Source organism: Schistocerca piceifrons, chromosome 7 (genome assembly GCF_021461385.2).
Source record: "Schistocerca piceifrons isolate TAMUIC-IGC-003096 chromosome 7, iqSchPice1.1, whole genome shotgun sequence".
Classification (NCBI taxonomy): Eukaryota; Metazoa; Arthropoda; class Insecta; order Orthoptera; family Acrididae; genus Schistocerca; species Schistocerca piceifrons.
The window spans coordinates 310,280,532-310,301,613 of record NC_060144.1 but is presented as its reverse complement, the minus strand read 5'-3'; the positions used below and the strand labels follow the sequence as shown (position 1 = coordinate 310,301,613).

Below are 21,082 nucleotides of genomic sequence, written 5' to 3'. Positions count from 1 at the left end.
GTTTTTCTATTCTGATCTGTAGCCTGTGTTGCCATGCTGGTTTTGTGGGTTTCTTCTGTGTGTTGGTTGGTTCTGATCTCTGCCTAGTGTGTATATTTAGTGTAGTGAATGCTCCTATATAAACCAGTAGTTGTAACTCTTCCATAGTTGTATTTTCATTTATTTTGTTGTGTATGATTGTGTTGATAGTTTTTACTGTTGTTTCGACTTGTGGGTTATTTGGCGGTCTATGCAAGAATGGTCTAATGTCTGTATTTGTGTCTTTGTATTCTATATATGTCAGCTGAAATTTTTCTTCTATATCTAACATGTGTGTCACTTCGTGTTCTATTTGTGCTTGTTCTGGTGGCTGTCTTAAGATTTCGTTTTCCTCTGATTGTTTAATTGATGCATGGTGTTCTTTGTTTGTTTGTGCTGGGATGTTTGAGTCCATTGCTGTAATTTCTTCTTCTTCTGATTGCACATTATTTTGTTCCAGTATTTGTTGTACTTGTTGTTTGATGTTTTCTAATTCTGACTGGGGTATCCTGCTATTTTTTAATTATTACACGGATCTGATCAGCTAGTCGTTGTTCTGTTAAAAATTTTAATTCTGGGTATCTGGTAATAAATGTTGTGTATACTTGTGATCTGTATCCAGTTGTGTTGGTTCCTAGGTTTGTTGCTTGGTAATAACAGAACATGAGGTGTCGATTAACTTCATCTGACCATCTCATCCTCTGTCTTTGTTTTCCTTCTAGGGTGGTTGCAGGAAGCATATCCTGCAAAACACCTCTATTTGGATTTGAATCATTTTCCAGTTGGCTAGCAGTGTCGTTACCATTGTGGGCGGGCATAGGGTTCAAGCGTCGTCCCCGACCATGACGGCGCTTGTCCGAGGGTTCTTTAGTTCTGTCCTGAACCAACTAATCACACTAAAACGGGGGTTAGCCCTATTAGTGGTTTGTTCTTTTCGTCGCCTTTTACGACTGGCAGAACATACCGGAGCCCTATTCTTTCCCGGGCCTCCACGGGAATTATTATTATTATTATTATTATTATTATTATTATTATTATTATTATTATTATTATTGTTATTATTTCTTTTGTAGTTGAGCTGACAGTTTTCTCCCGTATATTGCGTCCTGTTATGTTGTTGTGACTTGGACACACGTTTCACTGCAAGAATTTACGTCTCTCAGAACACGTGACCGCCTATGCCACCTCCATACTCATCGAGAGGACTACGGGCTATATTCGTATAAACATATGTTACAGATAGAGTCCTGAAGAAACTGCAAAAAGGTGGGAATTTAAGGAGATGGGACCTGGATAAACCGACTAAACCAGAAGTTTACAGAGTTTCAGGGAGAGCATGAGGGAACAATTGACAGGAATGGGGGAAAGAAATACAGTAGAAGAATAATGGGTAGCTTTGAGAGATGAAGTAGTGAAGGCAGCAGAGGATCAAGTAGGTAAAAAGACGAGGGCTAGTAGAAATCCTTTGGTAACAGAAGAAATATTGAATTTAATTGATGAAAGGAGAAAATATAAAAATGCAGTAAATGAAGCAGGCAAAAAGGAATACAAACGTCTTAAAATGAGATCGACAGGAAGTGCAAAAAGGCTAAGCAGGGATGGCTAGAGGACAAATGTAAGGATGTAGACGCTTATCTCACTAGGGGTAAGGTAGACACTGCCTACAGGAAAATTAAGAGACCTTTGGAGATAAGAGAACCCCTTGTACGAATATCAAGAGCTCAGATGGAAACCCAGTTCTAAGCAAAGGAGGGAAAGCAGAAAGGTGGAAGGAGTACATACAGGGTCTATACAAGGGAGATGTACTTGAGGACAATATTATGGAAATGGAAGAGCATGAAGATGAAGATGAAATGGGAGATAAGATACTGCGTGAAGAGTTTGACAGAGCAGTGAAAGACCTGAATCGAAACAAGGCCCCGGGATTAGACAACATTCCATTAGAACTACTGACAGCCTTGGGAGAGCCAGTCCTGACAAAATTCTACCATCTGGTGAGCAAGATGTATGAGACAGGCGCAATACCCTCAGACTTCAAGAAGAATATAATAATTCCAATCCCAAAGAAAGGAGGTGCTGACAGATGTGAAAATTACCGAACAATCAGTTTAATAAATCACAGCTGTAAAATATTAACGCGAATTCTTTACAGACGAATGGAAAAGCTGGTAGAAGACGATCTCGGTGAAGATCAGTTTGGATTCCGTAGAAATATAGGAACACGTGGGGCAATACTGACCCTACGACTTATCTTAGAAGCTAGATTAAGGAAAGGCAAACCTACGTTTGTAGCATTTGTAGACTTTAGAGAAAGCTTTTGACAATGTTGACTGGAATACTCTCTTTCAAATTCTGAAGGTGCCAGGGGTAAAATACAGGGAGCGAAAGGCTATTTACAATTTGTACAGAAACCAGATGGCAGTTATAAGAGTCGAGGGACATGAAAGGGAAGCAGTGGTTGGGAAGGGAGTGAGACAGGGTTGTAGTCTCTCCCCGATGTTACTCAATCTGTATATTGGGCAAGCAGTGAAGGAAACAAAAGAAAAAATCGGAGTAGCTATTAAAATCCACAGAGAAGAAATAAAAACTTTAAAGATCGCCGATGACATTGTAATTCTGTCAGAGACAGCAAAGGACTAGGAAGAGCAGTTGAACGGAGTGGATAGTGTCTTGAAAGGAGGATACAAGATGAACATCAACAAAAGCAAAACGAGGATAATGGAATGTAGTCGAATTAAGTCTGGTGATGCTGAGGGAATCAGATTAGGAAATGAGACACTTAAAGTAGAAAAGGAGTTTCGCTATTTGGGGAGCAAAATAACTGATGATGGTCGAAGTAGAGAGGGTATAAAATGTAGACTGGCAGTGGCAAGGAAAGCGTTTCTGAAGAAGAGAAATTTGTTAACATCGAGTATTGATTTAAGTGTTAGGGAGTCGTTTCTGAAAGTATTTGTATGGAGTGTAACCTTGTATGGAAGTGAAACATGGACGATAAATAGTTTGGACAAGAGGAGAATAGAAGCTTTCGAAATGTGGTGCTACAGAAGAATATTAAAGATTAGATGGGTAGATCATATAACTAATGAGGAGGTACTGAATAGGATTGGGGAGAAGAGAAGTTTGTGGCATAACTTGACTAGAAGAAGGGATCGGTTGGTAGGACATGTTCTGAGACATCGAGGGATCACCAATTTAGTATTGGAGGGCAGCGTGGAGGGTAAAAATCGTAGAGGGAGACCAAGAGATGAATACACTAAGCAGATTCAGAAGGATGTAGGTTTGAGTAGGTACTGGGAGATAAAGAAGCTTGCACAGGATAGAGTAGCATGGAGAGCTGCATCAAACCAGTCTCAGGACTGAAGACAACAACAACAGAGTCCTGCATCTATAAATCTACTTTTACAAACTGTAGTATATCTGCTACTGCATTGATCACGTAATCATTAAACTGAAATTCCGTAGGTGGTTCTGCTTACCTGTGAGTGACATCAGATGCCTTGCCTCTCACCTCGTTGTACGCCTAAGCTGCTGCATCATTGGTTATAACGTGTTGTACCAGCGTTCCAGGATAAGGTGCTGCCTTACTATCTCCCATTAACCGAACTGGTTGCCTTACGCCTAACGCCTGACGCCCAGCTTCTCGTGCCTGCTGCCTGACACACGATGCATGACGCCTGACACCTGATTCTGATGCCTGACACATGACGACCAACGTCCAACGCCTGACAGCCCTGTGAGAAGCTGACACATGGATATGCACAGTAGTGCAACTGAACTAGGAGTTTACAACCAGACTGTAAGTACAAGCAAATTTAGGAGGAAGATCATGTGATCAGAAGTATTTCTATCTTTCATCATTAGAGGGTAAAAGGAGGCTTCTGTGGTATTAATACGTCTTCCTACAATGTGCTAAACATTTCTCAGTTATTAGGGAGGAAGAAAAGACCAACTTACGAACGCTCTGGTTTGTTGTCATTACTGGAGAACATGGACAACTTTGTTATCCAAAATGGTTCAAATGGCTCTGAGCTATGGGACTTAACATCTGAGGTCATCAGTCCCCTAGAACTTAGAACTACTTAACCCTAACTAACCTAAGAACATCATACATATCCATGCCAGAGGCAGGATTCGAACCTGCGACCATAGCAGTCGCGCGGTTCCGGACTGAAGCGCGTAGAACCGCTCGGTCACCGCGGCAGGCCACAACCTTGTTACTGATATTGATAGTATGCATTACTCCAACCATGGCACGCTTCTTAGCAGGATGAAAGTGTGCTTATACTCCTTACGGAACTGTTTTGCAATAACATTAAGGTTGTTAAAATATGTGATCAAGTGGACTGCCAGGAGCAACTAGAGAAGGGGCGGTCTGTAGTGTTAAAGAGGGAGATGTGTGGATTATTCAACTTATCTTTTCTGTTTTTAAGTTATCAGTCTTCTGACTGGTATGATGCGGACCGCCACGAATTCCTCTCCTGTGCCCAGCTCTTCATCTTATCTGTTATCTACGTCGCAGTTTCTCCAAGTCTATCACTGCGAGATGTGGTGTTAAGGTAAAGATACCATTTCTGTTACGGGGGAATGACAGTTTCACATCAAGAGAAATACCGGAAAAAATCGGTAAGAAGCACTTCAAACCATCTCAGGGAAATATATACGTTCTGTAGCTATACCACGTAAAGTGGAATTAGCCGACGTTAAAATGCCAACAATATTGGAGCAGCTTAATGTCGATGACGATTACCATTTGGATTTGGACATAACGCAAGATTTTGCTGGAATTTTTTAACAGAGTAGACATATGCGACGATCTAACATGAGACTACAACGTCTGCATCGAATGAGACTGCCACTTAAACAGTAATGTGCTTGTGGACAACGATAAGACAATTGGAATAGACTGAAAGCGGTACAACTTTTGCTGCTAATTGGGAGACCGGTCTCTTGCAACAGCAAGTCCTAACAGGAGGATACCAAATCGTCGGTTCTTGATACCAAGAAGAGCAATTGCAGACCTGACCTGTCAAATGGTTCAAATGGCTCTGAGCACTATGGGACTTAACATCTGAGGTCATCAGTCCCCTAGAACTTAGAAGTACTTAAACCTAACTAACCTGAGGACATCACACACATCCATGCCCGAGGCAGGATTCGAACCTGCGACCGTAGCAGTCGCACGGTTCGGGACTGAGCGCCTGAACCGCTAGACCACCGCAGACCTGACCTGTCCCTCAGGTTGCAGCAGCAGTCGCAGAGGGCCTGGTATTGCTGTGCTGAGTCGTCGTCCGTTCTCCAATTCCACTGCAGCAGCACGTGACACAGCAGTGTGCATTACGATTCCAGTTCACGGCAGTTGCAAATCGATAATAGTCATGTAACCGTACTGATTATTTATATAAGTGTAGGACGTAGACCTGGCGGAATCGAAATTCGTCCAAATTGCTTTCCAGAACCAACGCCTCAATACAATTCAGAAAAAATCATACCAGGACCAGTGTGGTCTAGTTTACCAACATTTCATGAGTGGTCTCTTCTTACTAAGCAGCGACCAGATGAGGTAAGTGAAGCGGGGTACGTTTATACGGGCAATGGTGATGATGCAGTGTATTTTTATTGTGGTTTGAAGCATTGGTATGAAAAAGTTGATCCGTGGACACCACACGCTCTTTGGTTCTGCAAATGTATGCTTCTGGTTCATGTAAAGAGCACTGACTTTGTGCATACTATCTGTCGAACAAAAAATGCAATAATTACAGTAAACTAAACTCAAACTAAACTCCTCCCGAACAGGCTATGAAGGCCCAACGGTACCGACCGGCCGCCGTGTCATCCTCAGACCATAGGCGTCATTGGATGCGGATATGAAGGGGCATGTGGTCAGCACACCGCTCTCCTGGCCGTATGTCAGTTTCCGAGACCGGAGCCGCTACTTCTCAATCAAGTAGCTCCTCATTTTGCCTCACAAGGGCTGAGTGCCCTTGAAGTGTTAAATATTAAACTTTAGACAGATATCCCGAACAAAGATAAGTCATCTGAACAACATGTGGTTGAGGGTGGTCGTCTCTGTAAAATTCGCTTCCAGGACGAGGTGAGCGCATTACCCCATCCGTGAGTACACATTTCTATCTGTGTTAAATGTGTACTCCCATTTCCTCGTGTGCTGCATATTGGGTACCTATACACCTATAGGTAGAGTATTCATTCAACATAATTAAGACATTATCAGCAAATAGTGTATTTTTTGCCTTTGTAATATGTTAAACACCACAGTTCACAAATTAATATGTGTCTATTCTAAAAACATTAAATGTGTTTTTTAAGCAAGTTCACACACGCAATTTGTAACCCTGCCCATATATATATATATATATATATATATATATATATATATATATATATATATATATTAAAAAGTGCTTTACTAAGTGTCTGAAGCGTATACAGCATCGCTCAGACTATGTGTCAGAGACCTTGTTTGGAAATGCGCGTCAGCAAGCAGTATTTACATCGCCACCGGCATATGTGCTACTATTCGCTTATACACAGCTCACGATTTCCACCTCACGAAACTTCACTACAAATCTACATTAACGGAACCAACCTGTACCCGTAATTCTATAAAGTTTTTCCTAGGTGTTATTTCAGCTGGTAGGCTTGCTAAAGTGTTACATACGCGAACTTTGCGATTTGTTATATGTAGAATGACATTGTTTGAGAGCTCTGTGTCAGCAGTATCGCCTTGTGGTTGATCACTAACATCCCTGCAGCTCCACCTTCCTGCTGCAGTCAAATCGTTTACAGCACATGAGAATTGGACAGCAGATGACAATTTAATATAATTCAATTTAGCAGGTTCCACCCATTGTATTCGAACAACCAATCCGATAATTTGTCTCCTATACTTGTGTACTGTGACTACATCACTTCTGCTAGGACTGACTCGGAACCGCCAGCCGGGGTGGCCGAGCGGTCCTAGGCGCTACAGTCTGGAACCGCACGACCGCTACGGTCGCAGGTTCGAATCCTGCCTCGGGCCTGGGTGTGTGTGAGGTCCTTAGGTTAGTTAAGTTTAAGTAGTTCTAAGTTCTAGGGGACTGATGACCTCCGAAGTTAAGTCCCATAGTGCTTAGAGCCATTTGAACCATTTTTTTGACTCGGAACCCCTCTGCAGTTTATCTTCTCGCATGCAGGTAGACCATTAACTTTTATATTCTGTCTGCATACGGCTATAATAAGCAACTCTGTCTCAGACAGAAGGGCTGTATTAAAACAGAGGAAACGTTTTTCTCAATAGTACCGTCGGTGGTACTACCTGTCCATCGCTATTTGCTGCTCAGTCACACAAATCGCGAAATTTACCATTAAATTATCCCGTTACGTTATTATTCGCTGTCATTTTTTGCAGAATATGCCACGGCACCATTAGTTTATACACAGCTCACGATTTCTACCTCACGAAACTTCACTACAAATCTACATTAACGGAACCAACTTGTATCGGTAATTCTATAAAGTTTTTCCTAGGTGGAAGGTGACGTTCGCTTGGAAGTGACATCTCTCATATACAGCGACAAGTAGAGTTATGTCATACTACAAGACAGTTAGGGTTGGCTGCTTCATACGGGTGACCTCCAATTGTATATATTACACTACTGGCCATTAAAATTGCTACACCAAGAATAAATGCAGATGATAAAGGGGTATTCATTGGACAAATATATTATACTAGAACTTACATGTGATTACATTTTCACGCAATTTGGAGCATAGATCCTGAGAAATCAGTACCCAGAACAACCACCTCTGGCCGTAATAACGGCCTTGATACGCCTGGGCATTGAGTCAAACAAAGCTTGGATGGCGTGTACAGGTACAGCTGCCCTTGCAGCTTCAACACGATACCACAGTTCATCAAGAGTAGTGACTGGCGTATTGTGACGAGCCAGTTGCTCGGCCACCATTGACCAGACGTTTTCAATTGGTGAGAGATCTGAAGAATGTGCTGGCCAAGGCAGCAGTCGAACATTTTCTGTATCCAGAAAGTCCCATACAGGACCTGCAACATGCGGTCGTGCATTATCCTGCTGAAATGTAGGGTTTCGCAGTGATCGAATGAAGGGTAGAGCCACGGGTCGTAACACATCTGAAATGTAACGTCCACTGTTCAAAGCGTCGTCACTGCGAACAAGAGGTGACCGAGACGTGTAACCAATGGCACCCCACATCATCACGCCGGGTGATACGTCAGTATGGCGCTGACGAATAAACCGCAATCGCGATAGGCTACAATCCGACCTTTATCAAAGTCGGAAACGTGATGGTACGCATTTCTCCTCCTTACACGAGGCATCACACAACGTTTCACCAGGCAACGCCGGTCAACTGCTGTTTGTGTATGAGAAATCGGTCGGAAACTTTCCTCATGTCAGCACGTTGTAGGTGTCGCCACCGGCGCCAACATTGTGTGAATGCTCTGAAAAACTAATCATTTGCATATCACAGCATCTTCTTCCTGTCGGATAAATTTCGCGTCTGTAGCACGTCATCTTCGTGGTGTAGCAATTTTAATGGCCAGTAGTGTACATGTCTTAAATCACAAGACCAGTAGTGGGCAACGTTACTGGTAACCACGTTATAAGTTTTATAAAGTGACCAGACACGTGAATGAACTTGGTATGACCTGGCTAGAGACCACTACAGAATTGATTGTGTGTTTGTTGCCTGTGCAAGGCTTTACGAACTTGATGACCTTTCAACTATTCTGTTGTGGAATATAATTGCGTCACTTCGGCTACTCTTGGTAATTCCGTACCGCTAGTCGCTGCAGTAATCACATTATTTTTCGTGTATTACGACGTCGGTTATCTTAGTCTCTGCGAACCGGCACTGTCGTGTTACCACACTACAATGTTAAAATCTTATAATATTTACAGCTATTTCGTTAAGCTTTGCTTACTAGAAGTCCTGACATGGTGGATGTGGCTGGGGGCCTGATATTAAGCACATATTTCAGTTGGTAGAATCTCTATCGTCATTTCCGGTTGTGATACACCAATTTTTTTAGAATACGACGACTTCCTCATTTACAAATGGTTCAAATGGCTCTGAGCACTATGGGACTTAACATCTGTGGTCGTCAGTCCCCTAGAACTTAGAACTACTTAAACCTAACTAACCTAAGGACATCACACACATCCATGCCCGAGGCAGGATTCGAACCTGCGACCGTAGCGGTCACGCGGTTCCAGACTGAAGCGCCTAGAACCGCATGGCCACACCGGCCGGCCCTCATTTACACATCTATACGATGTAGAGAACAGCATCACTTTAGTACCTGTTGTGGCAGCTTTTTGGCCTTTATAGCTGCGGAGGGCGGTCATACAGTCTTGCGTTAGGAGGATTATGATAGCTCTCTGTGTCTGCAACGCGTACAAAATCGAATTTTCGTGACGATTTTGTTTACATTATTATAAAAAGACAATTTAAATGTGGCAATACTAAATTTGTGCTTGCAAAGTGTGAGGTGTCTCGCAATATATAATGGTATGTTGTTTTTTCAGAGATATCGACTCGGACATTTCCTTGGAAATGTCACATCTCCCCCTGTTACAGTCTTTGGTCGTGTCACGAGCTGTTGGCTATATGTGCTTGTGTTGTCTAAGTAATGTTTTGGTAATAAAAGCTTATTTCTCTTTGCTTCGTTTCCTAGTAAGACAAATGTGTTCCGTGTGTGTTTGTGATGCTGTAGTTGGGTGCAGATTTTTATTTTCCCAAGCCATAATTTGTGGAAATGTAACTACACGCATCGAACACTAACTTTACGTATTTAACAATGTGAACAGCGCTGCCGACGTATTCTTTTTTTTTTAAATATTGTGAGCGATGAAACTTCATGAGTGAAGCGAACAATCATGTCTTTACCCTACCCGCACCTTACTCCGATAACTGCGGACCTGGGAATGCGGTCCACTACGTTTTGTGATTTTCGCCCCAATATTACCTCGCTGCCACTGTGGACTAATGCATGCTGAGCCTCATCCGTCTAGGCAGCATGCCCCAAACGTCCGTAGGTGGTCTTCCTTTGCGCATGTGAATCCTTTTGTTCCGAAACTTGCTCTAAGATGTCCATATGAGACAACGGTTTCCGTCACCTTTAACAAGGAGGTGGTTGATAGCGGTGTGACTGTGTGCTATCTATTGTTGTCCAGTACTGAACTGACTAGTGACCTGTTGCACTTTAGGCTCTCTATTTGTTGTTACAATACAGTTTATCACAATGTGGCTGCAACCCTCCTGAGAGCGGCTGTCTTAGTAATCCTGAAAAGTGTTTCGTCTGTCTGACTCGTGCATCCCGTCAGGATTACCTGGTGTCCATCAAGTGCGCTGAAATGCGACTGTCACACAGGCAGCCAGTACACGTAGAACATTGATCACTGTGTGATCAATGTCAGTGTCACTGGCTCTGTTTTTCCAACGTTGCGTCTATTACTCCTTCAAATCGTCATCAATGAATTTCTTTTACCATTGCCTTTGGGTAGGTATGTCTTAGCATGTTCCGTTAATAGGACGTAATTATATAACTCACTGAATGGATTACGGGCAGCATGGGGTAACTTGTTGCGTCAGGCATCATTGAGAGTCATAAATAGAATCAAAAGAAATCTGTTTTTATTGCTGTGAAAGGGTTTAGAATTGACCGACGTGTTGTCAAGGAAAAGACCACAGGATGAGAAGACCGTATAATTTTAAGATTCCCAAGATGGCGTGTTCATTAAAAAGCAAGAAAGGGGGCGTTATGTTCAAACTTGTTTCCCGGTAACACCGTCGCAGGAGAATAACTTTTTTCTTCTTTTTCAGAGTCTCTAGATTGGTGTCACTCTTGCCTAGCCAACGTAAGAAACTAAATCCCCCTGCCGATCGCCAGTAAAACAGCAGGGGAGGTCAGCGCCGCCTCATCTGTATTGTTAGCGTGGTGTAATGGGTATAAACGTATATATTTTTATACGTGCTACGTTAACATAAACACACATCTTTGTGGTGGTTGCTTTTTCTCTGCGTCGAACAGTCTCCCCATGAACTCGTCACAAACTTTACAATCTGATGTTTCCTGCATGTTCGTAACAGTACCACTAAGTGGACTACGCCTGTCAGTATTGACGAACCATTTTCCGTCCAAGCATCCCAGCTTCGACACCTGACCCACTGCTCCGGAGATAATGGGCACTACTGACTTGTTTTTGCCACATATACTTGGAAGTACTAACCAACTTAAAAACATACTACTCCCAATAGCTGTAATTATTAGTCTCTAATGAAGTAATTGATGATGAAATGTTTTTCAACATTCCGTCCTTAGTCACCAATAAAAATATCTGCACTTGTACTCATTATACCTTGTATTGTATTCGAGAGGCACACTGGATAAGGAAATGAAAACGACGGGAGCAGACATTCCAGCCCACTCTGATAAGCTTTATAGGTTTCAACACAGGGTGTTAGTGCACGGACAGAATGTAATGTGCATCGTAGGCCGAGAGACTCAATGGGAGAAACTTTATTCTTCCAATAAAACATCTTTTTTTTTTCAATTTTTCTCTGTACGGAGTGACAGCCATTTACTGAAGAATCATGACGAGCCTAGGCCTGTTCGGTGCTGGAGACTACTGGATGCCACTGCCAACCCACACCTTGTTGGTGAGCGCATCGTTCTCATAGTCAATAACGCTGACAGGGTGACGGCTTGGTGAGGAGTTACTGACGGACTCATGTTTCCGACGACAGAAACTGGCCTCTCTTAGCAGCCAGCACTCGACCTATTCAGACGTGCATTCCCATCCCTCTCTCTGCCAACATGCCCCGAAATCTGTTGGTGGCCTCCCTGGGACCATACTTATAACCCCAGTGGTAGATTTTCTGAATAAACCTGACACACCGAATAGTTTCTGAAAAGTATCCACCCTGCTGTTCCTACTCAGTAACTTCGCACATTCCTGGTCCTTGATGCCTGCTTCCAGCAGTAGCCTTAAACATGAAGGACCCTGAACAGTAAGAAACGTCATGCCAAAAAAGTTTTCGTAACTTTTTGGGAAACAGCGATTTTGTAAGCTATACAAAATTAGTGAAAAAGCAAGCTGGATCGCGATGGTTATTTCATTTAAAATTACCGGCTTCAGCCCACTCTTAGGCCATCTTCAGAATAGCATTGTGGAATATAGATAACATGCTAGTTACATAAAGAGGTCAGTGACTTAAAATAATTTATACTTATTAAAATCGAAGAGTCGTTATCCATCCCGTTTACCTTTGACAGCTGTGATCGACCTGTCATTACGGTAACACCCGTCGTCCTTGATATATATCTTTGATGGTCCGCCTCCGTAGCGTAGCGATAGCCTTTCCACCTACCACGCAGGAGGCCCGGGTTCGATTGCCGGCAGGGGACTGGGTGTTGTGTGTCCATCATCATCATTTCCATCATCATTGACCCGCAAGTCGCCGAAGTGGCGTCAACTAAAAAGGACTTGCAATACGGCGGCCGAACTTCCCCGACGGGGGCCTCCTGCCCAACAATGCCATACGATCATTTCCATTTTTTTATATCTTTGATACTTGCTAGCCATATTAACTAGGATGTCTCCATGTTGGTGGTGTATGAGTGTCTGTAGATAGCCAGCTCAGACCAGAAGAGGGCGCGAATGTTCTACTAAATTTCGTATTATTCAAGAACACAGTGTAGTTACTTTGTAATTATCATAGATGATAATTATTTTACATAAATGCATTTGTTTATTCTGTACAAACATTCTATTGATTAAATAGCCGGTCTATGGATATATTATACCGGTTAAATAAATTATTTCCGCCAGATGATACCACAAGAAGTAAGAGAAATAATTTTTAAATAATCTTATTACAGTTACTCACTACTTTTAACAATCTGTTCTGACCTATAGACACAACTTTTTTATAATTATTCACTTTCAGGTAAACTGTATCTCCAAATTACATGTAATTTATGTTAATCGTTCCTCATTGGCTGACATTGACGTCATATGAGGTGCGACAATGAAGTAACGAGACTGATTTTGTTTGCAAGATGTGGCAACCATGCAGGCTTGCATAGGCACATCTTTGACCTTGCTCTATAAGCTGCTTCTAGTCCAAGCGGCACATCGATGCAACTGGTTAGGCGTGAGTTGTGCTGTAATAAGTTAACACGTATTTGTGTCTCTCGTCACGGAAATGGAACTGCATAATATTGCGCAACGCCATGCCATTTCATTTTGCGTTAAATTGGGTGAAAACATGACTACAACTTACGGTTAGCTTCAGAAGGCTCTTGGAGAGGAGGTTACGTTAAGAGCTCAAGTTTTTCGTTGGAATAAAATGTTTAGTGAAGGCAGAACGAATGTTGAAAATGAAAATCGCAGTGGACGACCATCAACCTCACGGACGGATGTCAATTAGGCCAGGGTGCATGAACTCGTACGATCTGATCGAATATTATCTGTGAAAATGATTGCAGAAGAACTGACCATCAATCAAGAAACGGTTCATGTAATAATGACTGAAGATCTTGGTATGAGAAAGATTTGTGCAAAAATGGTCCCCAAAAATCTTACACCACAACATCGAGAAACACGGGAAAATGTGGCAGCCGATCTGTTAGAGCAAACGGAAATCAATCCAGAATTGTTGAGCCGTGTTATCACTGGTGATGAAAGTTGATTTTTTCAGTATGATCCAGAGACAAAACGCCAAAGTTGGCAATGGTGCTCAAAGGGATCACCCAGACCAAAAAAAACTCGCATGTGAAAGTCAAAAGTGAAATGCATGCTTGTGTGCTTCTTTGATTCCAAGAGAATTGTGCATAAAGAGTGGGTGTCTCCTGGACAAACAGTTAACCAATATTACTACAAAGAAATTTTAGAAAGGCTTCGTCAAAGAGTTCATCGTGTCCGTGCCAACATTGCTGATAATTGGATTAAGCATCACCATAATGCGCCATTCCATACTGCTCTGTCAGTACAGCAATTTTTAACCTAAAAACAAATTTCAGTACTACCACAGCCACCTTATTCACCAGATATCGCTCCGTGTGGCTTTTTTCTATTTCCAAAAGTCAAAACGACGGTCAAGGAACACCATTTTCAAACAACACAAGATGTACGAAAAGCTATGACGAGGGCCTTGGAGGATATTACAGAAGATGAGTTCCAGAAATGATACCATCAATGGCAGAAGCACTGGAAAAAGTGTATGCAATCAGAAGGGAACTATGAGGGTGAGTCTAATGAAAACCTTAAATTTGTAAAATCAAATCGAAATATCGCGCCGTTAATCTGTAAGTTGGTAAGCGTGCTACAAACAGCGTGCAGAATGGCCAGTAGGTGGCAGCATAGTGCAGATGCACACATACCGTCGCAGTATCAGTATAAAGATAGCCGCCCCACTTGCGAGTTGCACCAGGGAAGAACAGCGTTCTGTTGTTCGGTTTTTTCGTAGTGAAGGTGCGAAACCTATTGAAATTCATCGACGAATGAAGGTTCAGTATAGTGATGCATGTTTGTCTCAGCAGCAAGTCTACGAATGATGTAGGAAGTTCGCAAATGCTTGACTTCAGTGGAAGGTGCTCCTCATCCAGATCAGGCACAACGAGTTGTGACCCCACAGAAAATTGCAGCAGTTGAAGCCATAGTGAAGGACAACCGACGAGTGACACTGAATGACACTGCAGCATGTTTACAGATTAGTCATGGGTCAGCACACCACATTGTGCATGATGTGCTCCAGTTTCACAAAGTGTCTGCAAGATGGGTGCCACGGCAGCTGACTCCTGAAATGAGAGAACGACGTGTTGATGCTCGTGAAGAACTTCTTCGGCGCTTTGAACGAGAAGGTGATGGCTTCCTTGCAAGAATAGTTACTGGGGACGAAACCTGGGCCGGCCGGTGTGGCCGAGCGGTTCTAGGAGCTTCAGTCTGGAAGCGCGTTACCGCTACAGTCGCAGGTTCGAATCCTGCCTCGGGCATGGATGAGTGTGATGTCCTTAGGTTAGTTAGGTTTAAGTAGTTCTAAGTTGTAGGGGACTGATGACCTCAGATGTTAAGTCCCATAGTGCTCAGAGCCATTTGAACCATTTTGAACGAAACCTGGCTTCACTTCCACCAACCGGAAACGAAGAGAGCGAGCAAGGAATGGTGCCATTCCTCATCACCAAAACCAAGAAGTTTCGAACAGAACCATCAGCAGGGAAGGCTATGCTGACACTCTTTTGGGACGAAAAAGGCGTGATTTCGGAGCTTTACATGCCTAGAAGGACCACTGTCACCAGTGCATCAAACACGGATCTCCTAAAAAATCATCTGCCGCCTGCAATCAAATCAAAGCGACGTGGATTGCTGTCAGCAGGTATCCTTTTGCAACATGCCAATGCAAGGCCCCACACTGCCCGTACAACAGCTGCAACAATCACAGACCTGCAATTTGATTGTCAAGGGACACCATTTGCAAACAACACAAGATGTCCAAAAAACTATGACGAGGGTCTTGGAGGATATTACAGAAGATGAGCTCCAGAAATGTTACCATCAATGGCAGAAGCGCTGGAAAAAGTGTGTGCAATCAGAACGGAACTACTTTGAAGGAGACAACACTAAAATTGGCTAAAACGGTAAGCAACATTTTTTTCACATCAGTCTCATTACTTTATTGTCGCACCTCGTAGAGCACAAACACGCCCTCACCAGGTCTACGCAATGCTGCCCAGCCAACAGCAGTAGTTTCAGCGACTGAGGTCTACTGACTCTCCTGGACATCTTCAACTTCAGCTGATGGGTAATGACTCTTCAGTTTTAATAAGCATAAATTACTTAATTTTAGGTCACTGATTTCTTAATGTAACTAGCAATTATCTTATCTCTCACAGTGCTGTGCTCAAGGTGGTCTAAGACTAGGCCGAAACCGGTCATTTTAAATAAAATAACCAACGCGATCTCGACTGTGTTTTCATTAATTTTGTGTTGTGTCAACAGTTTCCCCACCTCCTTTGCTGGTAAAACAAGAGCGATGAAAACATTTATCACCAGATTCGAACTACTGCTACTTCTCTCTCTCTCTCTCTCTCTCTCTCTCTCTCTCTCTCTCTCTCTTCCCTCCCATTCAGAATTTCTAGATAGCAAGTGGCACTTGTGCAGCCTAGATTCATCATTTGTTGTGGCAGTGAGGGAACAACAGTCGTGCCGCCGGCACCAGCCTTCAGGCCTGGCAGCGGTACCTACTTGGCGGAGTCGGTGTCGGTGTCTGAGTCTTCAGTGCCGGTACCCGTTGCTGTGCCGCCATTGCCGGGCGTCAGGTCGCCGTCCGTGAAGGAGCTGTCGCTCAGGTCGCCGTCATGCGACGTGGTGGGTGTCAGCTGCAACATACCACGACACGGCGTCAAACCAATTGCAGGACGGTATCACTAGCGAAACACATGGCAAACACGACAGTACAACCATTGCAGAATTTTCCTCAGGCAGCAGTTGCTCAGTGGTACGCAGGAGATAGACGGTAAGTAACTTATTTTTGATGGTACTTTTTTGGGATTCTAGCCCATCTACATCCATACTGAAGAGGCAAAGAAACTCGTACATCTGCCTATTATAGTGTAGGGTCCCTGCGAGCATGCAGAAGTGCCGCAACACGACGTGGCAAGCACTCGATTAATGTCTGAAGTAGTGCTGGAGGGAACTGATACCATGAATCCTGCATGGCTCTCCATAAATCCTTAAGTGTACGAGGGGGTGGAGATCTCTTCTAAACAGCACGTTGCAACACATCCCAGATAAGCCCAATAATGTTCATCTCCGGGGAGTTTGGTGGCCAGCGGAAGTGTTTAAACTGAGAAGGGTCTTCCTGCAGCCACTCTTTAGCAATTCTGGACGTGTGGGGTGTCGCACTGTCCTGCTGGAATTGACCAAATCCGTCGGAAAGCACAGTGGACATGTATGGATACGATGCTTATGTACGTGTCACCTGTCAGAGTCGTATATAGACGTATCAAGGGTCTTACATGACTCAAACTGCACACGCCCCACACCATTACAGAGCCTCCACAGCTTGAACAGTCCCCTGCTGACATGCAGGGTCCTTGGCTTCATGAGGTTGTCTCCATGCACTTCTGTCACGTCTTCTTCATTGGTCGTTGGTTCCGTGCTTGTAGGATCTTTTTCCGACCGCAGTGATGGCGGAGATTTGATGTTTTACAGGATTCCAGATATTCACGGTACATTGGCGAAATGGTCGTACGGGAAAATCGCCACTTCATCGCTACCTCGCAGACTCTGTGTCCCATCGCTCCTGCGCTGACTATAACACCACGTTCAAACTCACTTAAATCTTGATAACCTGCCATTGTAGCAGCAGCAACCGATCTAACAACTGCACAAGACAATTTTTGTCTTGTATAGGCGTTGCCGAGCGCAGCGTCGTATTCTGCTTGTCTACATATCTCTATATTTGAATACGCATACCTATACCAGTTTCTTCAGCGCTTCAGTGAACATCATTATCCTGCAATTCATGCTTAAATGCGTGGCATAGGGTTTTTCGAGCCAATTCCGGACAATTTCTCTTCCGTTCCAGTCTCTAAGAGTGAGTGGGAGAAATCGGCACTTAAACTATCTTTTCGTACTATCTATGATTTATTTTATTATGGTGATTATTCTCCCTATGAAGGTTGGCGATAATAAAATCTTTTCACATTCAGAGCAGAAAAATGCTGACTGAAATTTCGTGAAAGGATCTCGCTGCAACGCAAAACACTTTTGTTTTAGCAATTGCCACCCCAACTCGATTATCATGTCCCTAACACAGTCTCCCAAATTTCGTGATAATACGACAAAACGAGCTGTCCTACTTTGAACTTATTCGATGTCCTGCATCAGTCCAATTTGCTAAGGATGTCAAAGCGCACTATACTCTAGCAGAGGACGAACAACCGTAGTGTAGGCAGCATCTTTAGTAGACCTGTTGCGTCTTTTAAGTTTCTGCCAGTAAAACCTACTCTTTGGATTGCCTTACTCACAAAGTTATCTATGTGGTCGTTCTAATTGAAGTTGTTCGTAATTGTAATTCCTAGGTATTAAATTGAACCGACAGCCTTTAAATTTCTGTGATTTATCGTGTATCCGAAATTAAGCTGATTTATTTTCCTACTCATATGAATGGCGTCATAGTTTTCATTATTGCGGGACTACAGCCGCTTTTGGCGCCATACAGATATCGCATTACGGGATTTTGCAGTTGGTTTTGATCTTCAGATGACTTTATTTGACGGTAAATGACAACATTATCTGAAAACAATCTAAGAGGGCTGCTCATATTAGCTTCTAAATCGTTTACATGGATTAAGAATAGCAGAGGGCGTAAAAACACTTCCTTGGAGAACGCCGGATATCACTTCGGTTTTACTCGACGATTTCCCGTCTATTACTAAGTACTAAGACCTTTCTGACAGGAAATCACGAATCCAGTCTTACCGCTGGAGCGATACTCCATCACATACTTTGACTGGAAGTCTATTGTGAGGAACGGCGTCAAAAGCCTCCCGGAAACCTAGAAATAGGAAATCAGTTTGAGATCCCCTTTCGATAACGCTCATTACTTCACCAGTTGTGTTTCACAAGAACGATATTTTCTTAATCCACGCTATGTGTCAATAGACCATATCTTCGAAGTAATTCGTAATGTTCGAATACAGTACACGTTCCAGAATCCTACTGCAAATCGACATCAGTGATATGGATGTGTAATTCAGGGGATTACTCCTACTTCCTTTTTAGAGTGCTGCTGTGAACTGTGTAACTCTCCAGTCTTCTGGTACGGACCTTTCGCCGAGCGAATGGGCGTGTATGATTGTTAAGTATGGGACTAATGTATCGTCATTCTCTGAAAGGAACCTAACAGGTACGATATCTGGACCAGAAGGCTTGCCCTTATTAAGTGCTTTAACCTGGTTCGCTACATCGAGGATATCTACTTCTAAGTTACTGATGCTGGCAGTTGTTTTTAATTCGAATGCTGTAATATTGACTTCATCTACTTTGGTGAAGTAATGTGGGAAAACCACCTGGCTGTTCAATTTTGCGCCGACTAAACTAGTCCTCACGTGTACCGAGTAGTGGTCTCATGTGCGATCGCTGCCTAAATTCACTAATGCTGCACTGCTATAATTACTTACGTATAGCGTGTGTTGTTTTCGTAAAAGAGCAGTAATTTGTGTGGTAGTCTTTGTTGTTTCGATTCTGTTTCAGTTCCGAACGATCCTGTGCAAAAGCTAAATCGGACAATTATTTCGTTCAAATATTAAGCTAGCATTATATCCTTTCTATCAAAACTTAACTGTAAACTGTGTTACGTATGTACCGACCCGGTTACGATCCTAGCATTGAATTTCTGGATTCGTTAGTATCTACTGTGATACTCACACCACAGGGATTTTAAACCATGGCGTGTATTCTACAGGTATTCAGTTTCTCTTAACCTGTACCGCACTTCCCAGCGTAAGATGCAGGAAGTCCGTCACGTACCGTTGTGCCGTCAGTGCTCTCCAACCACTACTCGATATGTATGAAAATATCGATGTATCGACAGTTTTCCAAAACATATCGTTATATACCGGCTACATAATCCTCCCCGATATATCGACATCAAAATGGCAACATCGAGTGCTGATATTTTTATTATTTTTTTCAGAGTTTTCGCTAAATATTTGAAGTTGTTCTTTTGAAATTGTAGAAGAACATATTTTCATTGTGTGATAGAATCTTACTAGCTTTCATCACATCCAGTCCTCTTTGACTGTGTGAAGCAATTATAAGTGGCAAAAAAAAAAAAGAAAAAAAAGTCGCTTGCACTGGGGTGGGGTGGAGGGGCGGTATGAATGGAATAACAAGATTTCCGATGTAAAGAAGTACCACAACAGTTGCCAGTTACGTTAAAAACCAATTTTTAAGTCAACTAGTGTGCTATTTCTTGACATCGGCATTCTTCGAAAACAATTGCTGCAAATAATGAACAAAAGTCTAAACGACAAGATTGGTATTTGCGGTGGACGGAGAAGTGCGAGAGGAAATGCTGACGTAACCGGCGCTCAGCGCTACCTTCAGAAACTGAAAAAGTTGAGCTTCATCACGCAATTATGACACTGCACCTGCTAAGTCACTGGCGCTGGCAAAAATGAAAAACCTGGGAAGTCAACAGGGAGTGTTCTGGACAAATCTGATATGTGACGAAACCGAACGAGGGACCCATCGGATACCTTTCATTGTGTCACATGCATGCAGTTACCAATGTTGGTAAAGCGGTTATCGTCAAGCGGGGCCGACCGGCGTGGCCGAGCGGTTCTAGGCGCTACAGTCTGGAACCGTGCGACCGCTACGGTCGCAGGTTCGAATCCTGCCTTGGGCATGGATGTGTGTGATGTCCTTAGGTTAGTTAGATTTAAGTAGTTCTAAGTTCTAGGGGACTGATGACCTCAGCAGTTAAGTCCCATAGTGCTCAGAGCCATTTGAACCAAGCCAAGCGGGAACGTGTATCGTTTTCCTCTCAATTCTTGCTCTAAGGGGGATAGGCTGGCAGCTAGCTTGTCGATGGACAGACTATCTAATAATAAATCAATAGCTAAATATACAGCTTTACAACCGGCAGTATGATTACAATGTGCAGCTGATATTTTTCTAGGCCGGTACGTCGATATTTTTTGCGTCAGCATACCGATGTGTCGAAATTTTTTCGATGTATCGAGAGAATACATCGATATTTATTTCAAGTTAACGATGTATCGGATTCCCGATATTTTTAAAATTATCAACGGTCCTAATCACCACTAGCCGTCAACTCAAGTCATTCCTGACGGCTTCTCACACACAGTAACACCGCTTTGTCTCTCCAAAACATTTGAGGTTACCGCCAGACTTCCAATGATGGTCATCGGACCTAGTGTAGAAGCGAAATTCGTCGTTGAAGACAATGCGAAGCCACTTATCAACAGTCCACGTCTCCCCGTCACGGTACCAAA

At 43.1% G+C, this 21,082-nt stretch overlaps 1 protein-coding gene across 1 annotated transcript in view; it reads right to left on the bottom strand.

Moving 5' to 3' along the window:
* The window catches only part of LOC124804758 (myogenesis-regulating glycosidase), a 237,950-nt gene that overhangs the window by 108,035 nt on the left and 108,833 nt on the right, over nucleotides 1-21,082 (bottom strand). Inside the window, exon 2 of the mRNA XM_047265066.1 lies at nucleotides 16,302-16,435. Coding sequence (XP_047121022.1) covers nucleotides 16,302-16,435 — 134 coding nt within the window. The remainder of the gene's footprint in view (nucleotides 1-16,301; nucleotides 16,436-21,082) is intronic.